Genomic DNA, 14,923 nt, shown 5'->3' on the forward strand with positions numbered 1-14,923 from the left:
TTATCTTGTCAACGAAGCCTTCCCTAGCACCCGACTTATAAAATCGAACCACTTCAGCGCCTTCCCACACTCCTGGTCTCCCTCCCCCTCCTCCCGGCATGAAATCTCAAAGGAGAGAGAGGTTTGGGGAGTATAATCTATTGGCAAACAGTTCTGTTCCTCCCAGAAACCATCTCAGGGACATTGCTCGAATGATGAGTGTCTTTGACCCCTTGTTCAACAGAGCGCGGTGGAGGTGGCCTTGCCCAGGTCACACACTTGATCCAGGTCTGAAACCTGCACTTACCTACATAGTGGCAGTTGTCATGAAGCCACCGTCACTCATGTTTTCTGCAGAACAGTCAACTCTGAGTCAAAAACTGGCAAAGGTTCTCTGAATTAAAGCTAGGCAGCTTGACTTATTTTAAAATGTGTTGTGCAGGACTAATATACACCCCAAAAGTGTAAATATAACAGTGAATTAGCACCTTCTGGAAGACAGTTTGACATACCTAGACCCGGCGATTCTGCTCAGAGGTGTGTCTCCAGAGCAGTAATCGGCAGACTTTTTCTGTAAAGGGCTAAATGGTAAATACTTCAGGTGTGGTGGCTGTAGTGACCCAGCTTTGCCAGTGGAGTGGGCGAGCGGCCATCAACAGTGCACCAGCGAGTGGGCGTGTCTGTGTCCCAGTAAAACTTTGCTTATGGACCCTGAAACCTGAACTTCATACAATTTTCTCATCCCACCATATAACATTTTTTGGCCTTTTTCTACCCACACTTTGATGCATTTTATAAAATATTTGGTATCTATAGCTGTTTATAATATATTTCAAAAGATAACCGTTTTTAGCGTGCCGGTTGTTCAGAAACACACGCGGTGGATTTGGCCTGCGGGCTGTGGCGGCCCCCGGGGACCCTCGGGCGGGCTGTCCAGGAGCGCTGCTGTGACGATGGGGCGGGCGGGCTCCCACGTTCTCCAGTCCGTACTCACTGGGCGCATGTGGCCGCCGAGCACTCGAAATGCGGCCCGTGCGACGGAGGAACCGAATTTTTCATGTTATTTAATTTTAATATTAATTTTAATGACTTAATTTTAAGCCACCCCGTGTGGCTGGCGGCTGCCTCGTTGGCCAGCACAGATCTAAAGAGACACTGTTTGTGCAGCAGGAAGCACATACAGAAACATCCATTAACAGCATTGTTCACAAGCAGCAAAAAAATGACATCACGGTGCATTCACACAATGGAAAATGATTATAGAAATGGTGAACATTTGCTGAGTGCTGTCTTTATGCCACGCGGTGACACTATACCTGTGTCAGCTCACTGGGTCCCCACTGTACGTCACAGGGAAAATGATTGCACCATAGCTGCCTGAGCCATCAGGGTGAGGTGATCACCTGGCTGACATCACAAGGCTGAGCTTTCGCAAGACACAAGAATTCTATACTGTACGATGCCATTTTTCAAACCTCAGAAGCAAAACAAAACAACACTATTTGGGGATATAGAAATATACGGTAAAACCACTGTGAAAAAAAACAAGCAAGAGAATTCAGGCTGTGGTAAATTTGGGGACATAAGGTGCCCTCAGCTCGGCCACACTGATCTTCAGTTTCCTACTCTTGTCCTGGTCCTGGGGCCAGCTGAGCAGCACAACATCGGCTTACGGATGGTCATTCGAGCCTCACCACAATATTGAATCTCGTTTCGGTTCACATTTAAGCAGATGTTCCATTCGAAAAGGTGTTTACGTTTGTGGCCTTGGTTAAGTTAGAGCCAAGCTTAGGTTAGAAATCACCGTTATTTACTCGGTTCAAGAACAGAGGGTTAAAATAAGACCTGTTGCTCCAGCCATTTATTTCATTAAATCTAACGATGAGCTGAATGTTACCAGAACCTAAGCACAAGAATTTAGCATGAAAACAAAAATCTGAAAACTGTAAAAGGACAGATAGTATGCCATCGTCATCTAATGTTCGTTAAAAGTTCTGACACCTGAGGGTAATATGAAACTTTACAGTGCTATTTCATCCGTAGGTTAGTGTAATTTCAAAATTATGCAGTAGTTTGTGGTAAGTAGGACTGAGACATTTTGTTACCGAAGGTCCAGTTTTGTTATAGCAATTCTAACACATGGCTACTGAGCTAATTGTTAAATTATGTCAAGCTTTTCTATGTCATATTTGCATCTTTGACTTTTTTTCCTGATTGTTCCGTCTTCCTTCTTTCTTGTATTACTGACATGGGTTTATCTTTTCTCCCTTTAGAGAGTTTTGAGGTGACAGTCACCAAAGAAGGTGATAAAGGGTTCTTTCTCTCCCTCTTATGAATATTAACCCACTAACTTTGTTTATAAAATTGGGAATCAGCCCTTAAACAGAAGAAGCTGTCATGCTATTTTACCCCAATTTATTCTCCTCTTATTTGTTTTGAAATATATTGATAGAAATTGTTTGTAACCAAACCCTTGGTTAGAAATATCTGGAAATCAGACATCCATTTGAACTATGTGGATAATACTGTACGTTTTCTCTTAACCGAACTTAAGAGAGTCACTTCCTGACCATTTTCTATCGGTCATAATTTCGGAAGAGTTCGATCTTATTTTTATGTGAAATACATTTTGTGAAGTTTGATGTATCCATTGAAACGTTTACCTTTGTTCTCCCATGGGCAAGCACAGAAACCTAGATTTGAACTCCCGGTTAAGCTCGTCAGCCAACTTGGACGTTGAGTCCCCAGGCAGGCTTCCTTTTCCCGTCCGATAGGGCGGATACGGAACAAACGGGGACTGGCCTGCCAGGTCCCTCCCGCGACACACACAGTGCTTAACCGCGATGCTGGCCGTTGAAATGGATGCCTGAAACGTTGGTATTTCTACCTTTCTTGTTCGGTAGTTTGTTTCGATTCCCTAATTTTAGCCAGGCTCATTGCACAGGAAGACTTATCTCTTCTGATTTTTTTTTTTTTTTGACAGACTTTCTGTAATTACGGTGCTGAACCTATATCTCACGCTTCTTCCTCTCTCAACACTTAACTGTGCGTTTTAGCCTTCTGTCTGGTCCAAATCAAAATAGCCGCCCAGCTGTCCCCAGTCGCTGGGGCAGTTTCTCGGTGTTATTGGGCCTGTGCTGTGGGCTAATGAGACCACTTTGACCCTGGAGCTGTCCTAAGTACTCCTGTGAAATGCCTGTCTATATTTTCTCTCTCTTTTGTATTCCTGCATGAGTGGATGCAAAGTTTAAAAAGTTGCTTGGGAAGCCAGACATGCTTCTTTCTACTAAAGCCCCAGAACTCACCCTGTTCACGCACAGCCCCCTGCTTTGTCCACAGACCCTCTAAACCCCTGGCTGCCGAATTGTTGCCGTTTATTTTCTTTGGGGGAGGAGGGGACTGCGCACGTGGTGCGTGTGGCAGGGATTCTAACCTGTGCTGCTTTGACTCCCCAGGTGAGATTTGCGGATTTAAAATTCATGGGCAGAACGTCCCCTTCGACGCGGTGGTGGTGGATAAGTCCACTGGCGAGGGAATAATCCGCTCTAAAGAGAAGCTGGACTGTGAACTGCAGAAAGACTACACATTCACCATCCAGGCCTACGACTGCGGGAAGGGGCCTGACGGTGCCAGCATGAAGAAGTCTCATAAGTAAGTGCGCTGGGCAGGGCGTGTGCGTAGGAAATGCGAGTGACCGTCCTCACCCCGTCCCCGGGACTTGGCGTGGTTCTGAAATGTGAGGCAGGAGGTGGTTCTCGGCCACCCACAGTGAGGCTGTGAGCAGTTTGGTCAGAGAGCCTTGTACACGGCTTCAGCAAGTGGAGGCCACGTGGCAGGTGTGGAATAAACGAATGATGAGTGATTTTATCCCACCAAATACTCTGGTCAAGAAACCAAGGCCTTATATTGAAAACATGAAAAGCCTAATTTTTCCCTAGGAAGATAGTTTGTAGGTACGTTTAACTTTTGTTTAAATTCTAAGGGCGTGAAATTCATTTGAGCTGGTGGAGGAAAGCCGATCGGTCTCTGCGCCCCATCCCGGGCGCGTTCACGGCCTTCCTGCCCGTCGAGGGCTCCTGGTGCGACCGAGAGGGCTCTGCACGAGACACATTTAGGCTTCTAGGCTGCCCTCCGCTGCTGCTTCCTCGCCCTGTGACGTTAGGCAGATTTAAGTCTGTTCAGTCTCAGTTTTTACTTAGTACATTGACTAAAGAAAGAGATGTATGTGGGTGAGATGATGTCACATGACCATTGTGAGAGTCAGGATGGATGGGTGGATGGATGGTGGATGGATGGGTGGATGAATGGGTAGAGATGGAAGGACGGACAGGTAGATGGATGATGGATGCATGGATGATGGATGGGTAGATAGATGGATGATGGATGGATGGGTGGATGGTGGATGGGTGGATGGCTGTGTGGATGGTGGCACTGGGGTTTGGAGGGTCTTGGTGAATAGCAGGGATGCTGAGTACCGGTGAATTACTTCTCATCCTTTTCACAGTATTTTCACACTATTTTCCTTGAAAAAGATCTAATTTCAATCAATCTTGAAAAAGTATTTTCACACTATTTTCCTTGAAAAAGATCTAATTTCAATCTTGACTGATTCAGAAACATACCCAGACTAATAACCCTTGAACCCAGAGTTTCCCCTCTCTGTGGCCTGGCCTGACATTGCCTTCATTTTCTCACCCCCAGTGGGGCGGGTGGAACGTGGCAGCACGGGGTCCCCAGGACAGGCAAGACGGAGGTCGTGTCGCAGCCCTTCAGTAGTTGAATAAACAATGTCCCAACCATGGGTTACTAACCATCTCTGTTCCTTAGGAGCAGGACAAAACCTGTTTTAATGTTTATAGTTTCCCGTCTTCTATTTCTTACCGCTTCTTCCTTTGGCTTGAGAGTTTTTCTGAATTTTGCAGCAAAATATTTTTAACTCTGTGAGTAGAGAGCTAACAGATCGTCTGATCGAGTTTACGTCCCTTCCGCGTGCCCCATCCCATATTGTCAAGAGGCTTCCAAGTCTCCGTCGCTGCCTTCCTGCCAGCTACTTTATTCCTAGGACTTGGGAGAATCCATCAAAATTCCTGTTTTAACTTTCTGTTGTCTCCACACTAAATTAAAAACAATAGTTTAATTTTTTTATCTTCAACATAAAATTTAATAACACAAAATAATCAGTAAAAGGAAATTTAAAGATAGAGCAGAATATTTTGGGGGTAACAAGACAAAGCACACAGCTTTTTTTCCTTCCTCCAGAGCGACCGTGCACATCCAGGTGAGCGACGTGAACGAGTACGCGCCTGTTTTCAAGGAGAAGTCCTACAAAGCGACGGTGGTCGAGGGGGAGCAGTACGAAAGCATTGTGAGGGTGGAGGCCGTGGATGCAGACTGCTCCCCTCAGTTCAGCCAGATCTGCAGCTATGAGATCGTCACTCCAGATGCGCCCTTCACGGTTGACAAAGACGGTGAGAATGCAAGAGCGAGCTCTCCTCGCCGAGGAGGACACTCCGGGCAGAGTGTCCCTTCTAAGCCAGTCGGTTTCAAACCCAGACTTTGCACTAAAGTGAACCACAGGTTGGAGACGGTCTTGGTCCTAGTCCGTTTGAGTTGCTGTGACGGAATGCCAGGGGCCGGGTGGCTGAAACAGCAGGGAAGTCCAAGATCGAGGTGTTGGCCGTTCGGAGTCCCGTGAGGAGCTGCTTCCTGCCTTGTAGACGACACCTTCTCACTGTGGCCTCAGGTGCTGGGACGGACAGAGCACTGAGGTCTCTTCTTCTTGTAAAGACACCAGTTTCATCGCAGTGTCTCCACTCTCATGACCTCGTCTACCCCTGAGTCCCTCCCCAAGGCCCCGCCTCTTAATATCATCACATTGAGGGTTAGGACCTCAGCGTCCGAACTTTGGGGGACAGGAACATTCAGTCCGTAGCAGAGACCTAACATGGTGTGTCTGTTTCCTGTTTTTTCACTCTGTCCCCGAAACCCTTTCTTCTGTCCTCTGAAAGTCTTGTGTTCTCTTGTGGGACGTTTCTCTTTTTCCTTTCCCACCAAAATCTAATAAAAATCCCCCGCTTAACATATTTTTATTTTTTCTCTCCTCTGCTTCCAGTCAGCACGCATCTGAATAAGACTGATCTCTGGTTTGCCCATTCTGTTCTCCATCAGATTTCAATCTTCTGCCTCGTCCTAAAGATGAAGGCGACACCCTACTGCCAGACCCCTCTATCCGCAGCAGTTAACAGAGTTAACTCAGTCTAGAGCTCAGCTGCTTCATTAGGTTATGGCTTTGGGACGATGACATAGTGTCTCCATTGTCAGCGCCAGCCCAGAATCTTCGGTGCAGTTGTGGACATTGCAAACAGTTTGTCCTCATCTCATGTTCAGAGTAGGCTTTTGTTCCGGTGGACGGGGTTAGGAAATCTCTCTCTCTTTTAAAGCGAATCTTTTGCATGAAGTATTTAATGCAGCTTGATCTAGTGTTTAATTGTTTTATCTTTTCATATTCTCTTATATGTGAACTGTTAAATCTGAAAGTAAATATAAAAACAAAAATCCTGTAAGAATAAACGAGTTGAATTGTGCGGGCTCATTCCTTCTGCTCAGTCGTTAGAGATGGTTTTAGTGTGTGCTCAAGCTCAGGAAAGCCAGGGCGAGTGCCAGTTATCTCAAACTTAAGTTTATTGCCCTGTCCAATTTTACAGGGTTGAGGACACATGCATTTTCTGTTTCAGCAGAGGACAGCGGAGGTCCAAACGGGCACGGGTTTGGGGTCTCACTGTCGTGTTTTTCCTCCGGAAGGTTATATCAAGAACACAGAGAAGCTAAACTACGGGAAGGAACACCAGTACAAGCTGACGGTCACAGCCTACGACTGCGGGAAGAAGAGAGCAACAGAAGACGTTTTGGTAAAGATCAGCGTCAAGCCCACTTGCACCCCTGGGTGGCAAGGTGAGCCCCGTTCTCGTGTCTGCTCTTGCACTTGTGCTTAAAGCTTGTACACCGCGGACACCTAAAGCGAGTTCTCCTCCATGTGTGGCCCGATGCAGGATGGAGCAGCAGGGTCGAGTATGAGCCTGGCACAGGAGCCCTGGCCCTCTTCCCAGACATCCGCCTAGAGACGTGCGATGAATCAGTGGCCTCGGTGCAGGTGACGGTGGAGCTGGAGACCAGCCACATAGGGAAAGGCTGTGACCGTGACACCTACTCTGAGAAGTCCCTGCACCGGCTGTGTGGTAAGGGAGCCTGGGGGTCTCCAGTGGAGGTGACAGAGACCTTGGCACATGGGAACATGTGTGTGTGTCGACGTTCATGATTGTTAGCTCAAACAGACTCCCAGCTTTCCGACGTGGCTGTTGCTGCCTTCCCGGCTGCTTTTCGCACTGGCTGGGTGTCAGGGGTACATAGCCCCCTCAGAGTCTGTTCAGAGTGTTCTGTGTGCGTGCATTTTAAGAACCACTGTTTGAAGAAAGTATTTATCTGACTTACCCTGACAGCCATTAAAATAGGTATTATATGGGCGAGTGAGTTGTAAATGAAGCGAGATGTTTTTTTAAGGACTGCAGAAAAAACTATAGGCAACACAACAGCTTTTACCAGCCGATAAGTAGAAGAAGCTACAGATACCCACATCTGATCTGTGGTCCCCACAGACTGGATGCACGGCAGGTGCTGTTCGGCGAGGCCGGAGGCAGCAGGGTTGCCACTCTGACCGAAAGGCTGCTTCCTTGTCTTCACTTCAGTGGAAAATTCTCTAGTTTATCTAAATGGCGTAAAGGTGAGGTGTGGATGGCCTCCCGTGGAAAATGCTGAGAAAGAGTGTTTTACTTGGCTGGCGATAAAGTCCCAGGCACTGAAATGGCCTCTTCATAATCAGACAGGTCTTTTGTGTTTCAAGAGCCTCTCAGGGTCAGCTGGGAGCACTTTCTGATGCCTTCTGCCTTTCCGCTAGCCTGACAGCCCTGAGACGTAGGCAGCCAGTTTTCTTACATAACTGGAAATCGTTACATGGCGAATAAGCCCAAGGAAGAAGCACGGTCTCTGCCGGCTCATCCCGCCGATGAGTCTCCTCAGGTGTTTTATGACTCTGGGTCCAAATATTCATGATCATGAACCTAAATCTACGTAAGTTAGGAAGTCCGGACTGTTTTCTGTCTTAAGCTGTACAAATAAGTATAAAACTTACTTTCTCATAATGCTGTTTCTTTGTGGTATTAAGTGAACATTTTTCTTAGTTTCAAGGTAGGAAAGAGGTTTACATTTGAGTGCTTACTGTATGCCAGGTGCTCCGCATGTGTCAGGTGGTACTGGCCTTGTTTTCGCAGAGGGATTTATTGAGACTCGGGAAGGCTAAGTTGCTCACCCATTTCATTTGGTAAATGGCAGAGGTGGGATTCGGGCCGAGGTCGCATGTGACTTGAAAGGCCAGGTCGTTCCAGCCACGTCATGCCGCTCCTCTGCAGACAGAATTGTAAGACATTTTGCTTGGCAATATGTAACAAGAGCTATAAGCTTTTTTCATGTTTTTCGGCTTAGTCATTCCATTTCTAGGAATTTATTCTAAGGGGATAATCATGGAGACACGCAGAGGTGCTCATCAGGCAAGGTTTATCATGGAAACAGATTTGGGACGACCGCAGTCCGTCAGGGAGATCAGTTAAACGGATTTTGGCCCATCTGTGCGATGCGGTGCCATGCAGACTTTTTAAATTATGCCGTAGAAGAATGTGAATGGGAATCTGTGTATATATGAACGTGGGACTCCATTTTTATAATATATATATATGTTGTTCTGTTTTTATAATGTGCATCTATTCATAAAGGACTGGACGTGCTTAAGTGCAGTGTTAATTGTGGATATATTTGGGCGAGATTACAGGTAATGCTTTTTTCGTCCCATCTTTTTTTTTTTAAAAATTCCATGGTTTTTATTTACGAATTTTCCTTATAATAAGCACCCTTATCTTTGAGAAGAAGTGAACTGGAACTGGCACTTGTACAAGCATAAGACGCGGACAGTCCAGTCAGCGTGATTCCGAGAGGCCGAGCTTTCCGGTTCTTCGTATAATGCACGTTAACCGTGTAGCTCACATTGTGCTGTTCCAGGTGCTGCGTCCGGCACTGCCGAGCTGCTTCCTTCCCCAAGCAGCTCCGCAAACTGGACCGTCGGCCTCCCCACTGACAACGGCCATGACAGCGACCAGGTCTTCGAGTTCAACGGCACTCAGGCAGTCAGGGTCCCAGACGGCCTCGTTTCCGTCAGCCCGAAAGAGCCTTTCACGATCTCTGTGTGGATGAGGCACGGACCCTTTGGCAGGAAGAAGGAGACGATTCTGTGCAGTTCGGACAGAACAGGTCAGTGTTGCCGGCAAGGCGTGGCACTTCGGTGTCCACTGGAGTGGCTGCTGGAGGCGGGCACCTCGTTCCTCCCGCAAAGGCCCCCACGGGCTGGTTGGTTTACGTTCACTGTCCCGCATGTAGCAGCGGGGGGTGCTCTGTCTTCGAGGTGACCGCCCAGGTCTTTGGAATGTTTGTTAGTTTTACCAGTGGCTTGGACCATGCTTCTCGGTAAAAACCCAGATGCATTTGTTTCTAAACCTGGTCTTGGCCCAGCTAGAGACTTCATTTAGGCTGATAAAACCGTCTTCAAAATCCATTAAAGAAATAGCTGTTATTTCTCCTTTGGGTCTTAGGCTGGCAGTTTACCAATAGACGTTCTCTTTGCAGACATGAACCGGCACCATTACTCACTCTTTGTCCACGGCTGTCGGTTTGTTTTCCTCCTCCGCCAGGATCCCTCAGGGGAGAAGAAATACAAACCTGCAGAATTCCACTGGAAGTTGAATCAGGTGAGTGACTGGAAAAGTCTCTGCTCGTGGTCTTTTCAGAGAGATAACGAGATACGGCAGCCTTGCACAGGACTGACTGTTTCTGAGGAGTGTTTTATGATTTTATGACTTCTACATCTGTGGCTAATAAGGTAGTAAATTGGATCCATTGAACTCCTTTCCACTGAAAGCCTATGTTTTTTTTTAAAATATGTATTTTATACACAGAACGTTAATGTAAAAAAATTTTATGATTTACGTTCAAAATTCTGTGTAATAATGTATTGAAATAAGCAGCACTTGCTTGCCTCTCACATGGTGCCACAAAGCCCCAGGGGCCTCAGCAAATTCAGGCCACCATGGGATATTTAAAATTTTCAAGAAACCAGCAATCTTGACATCTTTTAGATACCACAGGAACTACTGGCTCGAGGGAGTTTGCGTTTTCGACATTTGATCACGTTACATTCTTTTTGACAATGTCGCATCTCTGCAAAGCTGCTTTTTCAACCATTGTCATAATAAAGAGCAAGTACCACGTGAAAAAAAAAAATCGATGTGTGACAGGAGATGATAGGATGCTGTAAACTGAGGAAGCCTTTTCATTAAAACCACAGCGGATCATTTCTGCTTTTGATTTGGGGTTTGGACAGAAGGAAACCTTTGGCCTTCTCTTAACTTTGTTTGCCTCACGGAGTTAGTGAGCAAGAGCGGAGGTAGGTTGTATGTGCCAGTAGTTGTTAAAATATAACATTGTCTGAAACAGCTACAAGATAGATAAACGTGTACGAGTATAAATGAGAAAAAAAGTATGTGATGGAAAGATGAAGCAAATGCAGTTGGTAGCATTCACCTCTTACCGATGTAATTTTTATTTACGTAGATCATTTCATTCAGAAACTTTTGATCATAATGTTTTTCAAGAAGCTATAGTTCAGAAAGAACATTTTTGCAATGTAGGCAAACATTTTAGGTATGGTTCTGTTATAGTAACCGTAGTCTATATTCACCTATTTAGTTTTTCTGATTACATTAAAACTTTATTGTAGGAAATTTCAGACAAACGTAGAAGTAGACAGATTAGTGTGAAGAGCAGCCATACATGCCCTTCACCTTGCTCAGTAATTATCCACTCGTGGCCAGTCTGGTTTCGTTGTCATCCCCACTCATAGTTAATAATTTTCATCACCCCCTAGAAAACCACTTAGTGAATTTTAAGCAAATCCCCGATATAACTTTTAATTCTGTGTAGAGATAATGGAATATGGATGGTTAAAAGATAAGTAGGATCGTAATACTTTTTCACATTTTAAAAATATTAACAATTCCTTAATATGGTCAGGTATCCAGTCACTGTTCAAATGTCAAATTATCTTGTACGTGGTTTCATACTTAAAATTTGTTCGTTGGAAGTCAGGGGCCATGCATTGTGGTTAGTCGATGCACCTTTGAGTTTATTCTAATTTGTAGATTTTTCTTTTCTCTCTCGGAATTTATTGGGTGACAAAAATCAGGCTTGTCGGCCCATAGTTCCCAGTAGTTAAGACGTGACTGACCGCATCCCTGTGGAGTCATCTAACATGCTCCTCCATCTTTTTATACCCTGGAAGGTGACAGTGGGACCAGATCTGGGTTCAAGCTGTGTCTGGTGGTTCGTCCTTCTGTAATCGAAGCATCCTTCCATGCTGAGTGCCGCCAGCCCTGCCTCTGATCATTCGGGTTGTAGGAAGTGTGTTCCCAGGAAGGGTTCATGGGAGCGATAATTCTCGCATGTTGTTTTAATAGTTTGTCTGTGGCCTTTATACTGAAGGTCATTTTGGCTGGATACAAAATCTCTCGTTCATATTGGAGATTTCCAAGAACAGAAAAGATCTCTCTCCGTTGTCTTCTGACATAAAGTGTTGCTATTAAAATCTGACAACAGACTGCTTTTCTTTTCCTTGTAAAATACTTGGTCTTTTCTTTGGATGACCAAAGGGTGTTTTTCTCTTCTTTTTTTTTTTTTTTTTTTTTTTTTTCTTGTCAGTTAATTTTATACTATGTCCTGATTGTTTTGGATCTGTTTTCTTAGATATGTGGTATATGCCCTTTTAGTATATAATTTGAGACATTTTGGTATTTCAGGACAGTTTTTATTATAGTTTTTAGTATTCTCTTCCATCACTTTGGTTTTTTCCTTACCTTTTGTTGATATTCTTTACCTGTTTTCTGCACCTGTCGCTTTCTCTTTAATTCGTTCCTGTGTTTGTCACCTCATTTCTGCGTTTCTCCCATTATGATCTATGTTCGTTCATATTTCGTGTCACTTTCCTAGTGTCTTAGCGACCTTCGAATAGATTGTTTTCATCTCGTTGGTAGGCATGTCAGGGGTGCTTTTGTTATCTAGAGGGATATTATTCCCCTTAATTCTCTTTTTTCTCTTAAAAACTTTGTATCGGAGTGAGTCGTGATCCTTTTTTCCCCTCATTTTTGCGTGAAATTAGTTTTCCTGTACTTATAAAAGACAGTTCTTCAGCATGGCTTTTTTTCTAGTGTGAGGGTTCTGCTTCCCCCTTCCGTTTCCGTAGTGTTAAAAATATGTGGCCTCATGCCCTGTCGTAGCTCTGGGATCAGAAGCCCCTGCCTGCCCCCCACCCACATGTCAAGGGTTCGTGCGGTTACCTTGTCACCGAGTATATGTTGTCTGTAGCTTTGGGTTTTCCCATCCTAATCGCCCTGTTTTCAGAGAAATAAGAAAATTATACTAATGCTACTATCTTCTCAGAATATATTCATGGATTTTGACAAAATACTACTGATATTTAAATACAATATTACTCTAATCCCCTAGAAATCTGCAGTACTTTAAAAACTGGGGATGTAACAGATGTTGCTTCTTGAAGGAGTGTATATTACAGAACTTGTATTTTTTTGTTGTTTTTACATTTTTCTTTTACTTGTTAAGGTTTTTGGTGGTGTTATTCATTTTGAAGTATAGCATATGGAATATAGTCAATAATACTGTAATAGAACTTGTTTTAAATAGAGACAAACTAAAATTAAGATTTTATCTGTCTCAAAAGTGAATTACTGTGCAATTTCCCTTATCTGGAGATTCTTCGTGTAATATACGTACGTACGTCTATCACGTACGTGTATTGTGTATATGTGATAAACACATACGATGTAGAGGTTTGAATTCTTCCTGATTTATCAGGAGCAGCTGCGTTTCTTTTGCGGGCATCCTTTGGTGACTTTGTTTATTTTGATGTTTCAGGTCTGTTTAAACCTCCCTTTCTCATTGGTTCAGTTTCTTAGAATTGAAATGTAAATTGGGCGAACTTTTTAGAAATACATTTTAAAATTTGTCTCATGGCACCTGTTTCTCCGCCTGTCTCTGTTCTTGAGTGTCTGCTTCTTCCGCTAAAGCCCCAAGTAGGGGACGCCAGACCTGGAAGGGGTCTTGGGGCCTGCGGACCAGCGCCCTCACTCCGCAGCTGGGGCGATGCTCACTCATGACGGGAAGGAACTCGTTTTAACTCAGCATGCCAGCAGAGCTGTGTGTCCAGGTTTATGTAGATCATCACCTTTGAACTGGAAAAGAAATTCCATGCTCTGCAGTGGGACTTATTTTGATGGGAGGTGCTTTTACTGTTGATCTGGAAAAGGGCTGGCCAGTTGGCAGGTGACGCCAGCTCAGTGGGTGGGTGTCCACCCTGCCAGTATAAGACTTTCCCGATATCACTCTCTTGGCAGAAGAATGTTGGGCAGCTCCCTGTTTGGGGGCCCCCCTCATGTGACAAGTGAGCAACGTCCCCTGGTCTGAAATGTACTAGAGGCGACAGTGCTGACTTGGCCCTTTCGGGTGAGATGTGGTTGGGTGAGATGTGTTTTGTTGTTAGATACTTTTTAAAAAAAAACTTCCCTCCTGGGAAGACACGTGTTCGTTATGGGTGATCCGGTGTCCCTATCCGGTTGTGTCATGGTCATTGTCGTGTCTGGATGAGAGGAAGGTGGACATTCACGCTCTGACCCTCCCCTTGGCCCCTCGTAGGTCTGTGACGAGGAATGGCATCACTACGTCCTCAACGTGGACATCCCCAGGGTGACCCTCTATGTGGACGGTGTTTCCCACGAGCCCTTCTCCGTGACCGAAGACCACCCACTTCACCCGTCCAGGACGGAGACTCAGCTCGTGGTCGGGGCTTGCTGGCAAGGTAACGGCCGCTGCGCCCTTCTCCCGCAGGCCTCGGGAGTCAGACAGCCTCTGCCGTACGGCGGACACGGGCCCCTCTCAGCGACCGTGCCCTCCTTTCCCTTGCCTTCTCGTCCCTCGCCCTGGGCGTAGCCTTCGTGGGGACGCCGCCCGTGCCGTACTCCTGGGCGGCTCTGTTGACAGGCCCTCACTAAAGGTGCGTTAAAGGACCCAAAGGGACCGACCCCTTTCCTGGGACCCTGAGAGGGAGCATGTAATTGAGGAACTATTTTAGAAATTAATCTGTTTGCTGACAAGTTTATGAAAACAAGGAGGCAGCAGTCAGGCACGGAAACGGAAATGTGCTTCGGCCTGGCAGACTCTTCCGGAGCGTGTAGCGCTCGATGACGTGGTGGCAACACCTTTAACAGGTGTTGCGTCTGGAGAGGATTTGTGGACATCTGTGCCGCAAGACCGGGGATGGCCTCAGGTGACGGCCACCAGAGCAACAATGCCGTTTATTTGTGCTTTCTCGGTGACAGACTGCGTGTCGATTCCTTTATGTAATTACTTCGTTAATGCTCATAAGTCTGTAGGGGAGAAGCTGTCTGTGTCCCTGTCTTATAGCTGAAGACGCTGAGGCTCTGAGAGTTAGGCAGCCCGAGTTGCCCAGCTGGCTCATCGCGGCACTAGGATTTGAAACCCCCCGAAGCCCGTGTGCCCGGGGCCCGAGCTCGGACCACCGGACGGGGGGTCTTAACCTCTCCGTGGGGCTCTTTGCTGGTCTGGTGGAGCCTGTGGACCCCATCTCAGGATAATTTCTTACCAATCTATAAAATAAAATACGTAGGATTTCGAAGGTAACCAATTAAATTGAAATACAGTTACCAGAATACCAGCAGACTAAATGTGTGAGTTAGTAATACCTACGCTGCTTTATTAA

At 45.7% G+C, this 14,923-nt stretch overlaps 1 protein-coding gene across 4 annotated transcripts in view; it reads left to right on the forward strand.

Moving 5' to 3' along the window:
• CLSTN1 (calsyntenin 1) overlaps window positions 1-14,923 on the forward strand; it is a 56,515-nt gene that overhangs the window by 31,856 nt on the left and 9,736 nt on the right. For 2 of the 4 annotated variants that reach the window (XM_039842284.1, XM_039842287.1), the window contains exons 3-10: window positions 2,253-2,282; window positions 3,435-3,630; window positions 5,239-5,447; window positions 6,781-6,930; window positions 7,029-7,214; window positions 9,085-9,333; window positions 9,706-9,827; window positions 13,840-14,002. In XM_039842284.1, the coding sequence (XP_039698218.1) occupies window positions 2,253-2,282; window positions 3,435-3,630; window positions 5,239-5,447; window positions 6,781-6,930; window positions 7,029-7,214; window positions 9,085-9,333; window positions 9,706-9,827; window positions 13,840-14,002 (1,305 nt within the window). The remainder of the gene's footprint in view (window positions 1-2,252; window positions 2,283-3,434; window positions 3,631-5,238; window positions 5,448-6,780; window positions 6,931-7,028; window positions 7,215-9,084; window positions 9,334-9,705; window positions 9,828-13,839; window positions 14,003-14,923) is intronic. The other 2 variants (XM_039842286.1, XM_039842288.1) reach the window with 1 other exon arrangement.

The sequence above is a fragment of the Pteropus medius genome, unplaced genomic scaffold, assembly GCF_902729225.1.
Source record: "Pteropus medius unplaced genomic scaffold, Ma_sr-lr_union100, whole genome shotgun sequence".
In the NCBI taxonomy this organism is placed as follows: domain Eukaryota; kingdom Metazoa; phylum Chordata; class Mammalia; order Chiroptera; family Pteropodidae; genus Pteropus; species Pteropus medius.